Source organism: Portunus trituberculatus, chromosome 44 (genome assembly GCF_017591435.1).
Source record: "Portunus trituberculatus isolate SZX2019 chromosome 44, ASM1759143v1, whole genome shotgun sequence".
NCBI classification, from domain to species: domain Eukaryota; kingdom Metazoa; phylum Arthropoda; class Malacostraca; order Decapoda; family Portunidae; genus Portunus; species Portunus trituberculatus.
In genome coordinates, this window is record NC_059298.1 from 14234106 (window position 1) to 14236605 (window position 2500).

At 35.2% G+C, this 2500-nt stretch overlaps 1 protein-coding gene across 5 annotated transcripts in view; it reads left to right on the forward strand.

The window, feature by feature from the left end:
- LOC123518586 (sulfotransferase 1C4-like) overlaps positions 1-2500 on the forward strand; it is a 9210-nt gene that overhangs the window by 4677 nt on the left and 2033 nt on the right. For all 5 annotated transcript variants that reach the window (XM_045279471.1, XM_045279472.1, XM_045279473.1 and 2 more), the window contains exons 5-6: positions 52-178; positions 553-719. In XM_045279471.1, coding sequence (XP_045135406.1) covers positions 52-178; positions 553-719 — 294 coding nt within the window. The remainder of the gene's footprint in view (positions 1-51; positions 179-552; positions 720-2500) is intronic.

A 2500-nucleotide genomic window follows, 5' to 3' on the forward strand; every position in this document is an offset into this window, starting at 1 on the left:
TTTGTATTTTCTACGCTGGAGTAGTCAGTGCACTTTTCCGACCTTCTATAGGTTGTGTATGTGGCCAGGAATCCCAAGGACGTGTTCTTCTCCTACCTGCATCACTCACGTCTCTTAGTCGACCATGGATTTGTGGGCACCATGGAGGACTTCATGAAATACTATATTAATGGAGACTGTGAGATTTTACTTATTCTTCGATTTTTGTCTTAGCCACACATCTAAGAATTAGATCAAATGATGTAGTCAGTAATAACACTAATTGTGTGCACTGATTACCACCTTGTCATTTTTATCTCCACATACACTGTTCTTGGTTTCCAAATAGAGTGATTTTACAGGACCAGAGGGAGGCAACTGCGTGCTCTTTTAGAAAATGACGTTTCTATATATGAATTCACATAACTTTGTTATTCTAGTACTTTATTGCTGAACATAAAAAAAAAAAAATGCTGATTTGTTTTGTTCTACATTGAAATTATTTAAAAACAGAACGTTTAGTGGTGAGTCTTCTTACTGTATTAATTGATGCACCTCCTCACCTCATGACAGTGGTGTACGGCGCATATGACAAGCATGTGAAGGAGGCGTGGGAGCACCGCGACCATCCCAACCTGCACTTGTTGTTCTATGAAGACCTCAAGGCGAACACTTTGAAAGAATTACGCAGACTCAGTGACTTCATAGGCACCGAGTTAACGGACGATCAACTCAAAAAGGTAATGGCTGCTGTAAGGCAGATCAGCATCCTGTGTATGAAATTTTTATTGTTCTTGCTAACTCTTGAATTACGTGGTCTGTCATCTTTTAACAGAGTTACTACAGATTAGTATAGAAATCCCTTCAGATTGCGGCTATTAGTTAAATAAGTAATTTCAACAATAAATACTTCAACAAGGAACATGTAGTAAGTACCATCAAAGCGAGAAAATACTAGTAAGAACCCAACTAATAATTTTAGAGAGAGGAATGAGTTCAAGAATACGGACTCTTGTTGCAATTGTATTAATAATTTTATCTGCTTTATTGATTCATACCCATATTATATATATATATATATATATATATATATATATATATATATATATATATATATATATATATATATATATATATATATATATATATATATATATATATATATATATATATATATATATATATATATATATATATATATATATATATATATATATATATATATATATATATATATATATATATATATATATATATATATATATATATATATATATATATATATATATATATATATATATATATATATATATATATATATATATATATATATATATATATATATATATACACACACACACACACACACACACACACACACACACGGCCCGGTAGCTCAGTGGTTAGAGCGCTGGCTCACAAGCCAGATGACCGGGGTTCGATTCCCCGGCCGGGTGGAGATATTTGGGTGTCTCTCCTTTCACGTGTAGCCCCTGTTCACCTAGCAGTGAGTAGGTACGGGATGTAAATCGAGGAGTTGTGACCTTGTTGTCCCGGTGTGTGGTGTGTGCCTGGTCTCAGACCTATCCCAAGATCGGAAATAATGAGCTCTGAGCTCGTTCCGTAGGGTAACGTCTGGCTGTCTCGTCAGAGACTGCAGCAGATCAAACAGTGAATTACACACACACACACACACAACAAACACACACATATAGGGGAAGGTGGGGTAAGACGGACCACTTAACAAAGCATTGAGTCTATAAACCACATTTATATGATTTTTGGTAGTTTGTGGGTATGTGATGGTGCTTTGGGATGTTATCTTCGAAGTCCTCACCCAGATCACGGTTTTTAAAGGAAAATAAATAAAATAAAATGATTGGGTAAGACGGACCCCCAGGGGTCAATCTTACCCCGCAAACTGAATATGAAGAAACAAATCCTAATTGGCATAAAGTACAAATGAAAAATTCTTCCTTGTCTTCATTGTATGCTTTCACATTGCCCATGATCCAAATTTATTGGTATAAATCAAACGAACAAACAAACAAAAAACAAAATGAAAAAAACTCTCCCTCATCATCATCTATCCCTGCACAACTTAACATAAATTTCACACAAAAACCTCTTTCTCAGCATCATCACCATCTATCCCTGGACATTGCTCATGAGCCCAGCTTTTGCAATTAGCACAACAAACTCACTCTTCCCCTCTCATGGGGTCCATTTTACCCCATTAGTAAATATTCAAATGTCGAAACGTTTACCAAAGTATCTATGTTTACTATGGCAATTTATGGCATGATGGCATCTATATATCATGAATACACTCATGGGCATGTATAACATAAATACTAAATTATGATAACTATTTCAATATAAAACAAGCAGTGTCTTACCTTGTGCGTATAACATCAGCACTGCATAAAATGACATTTTTTTTCCCTGTGAAGCGCAGGGGAAACTTATCGTTCCTACTTGCATTGATGTCATCATTGTTAGGCGACGTGAAGGACATCTA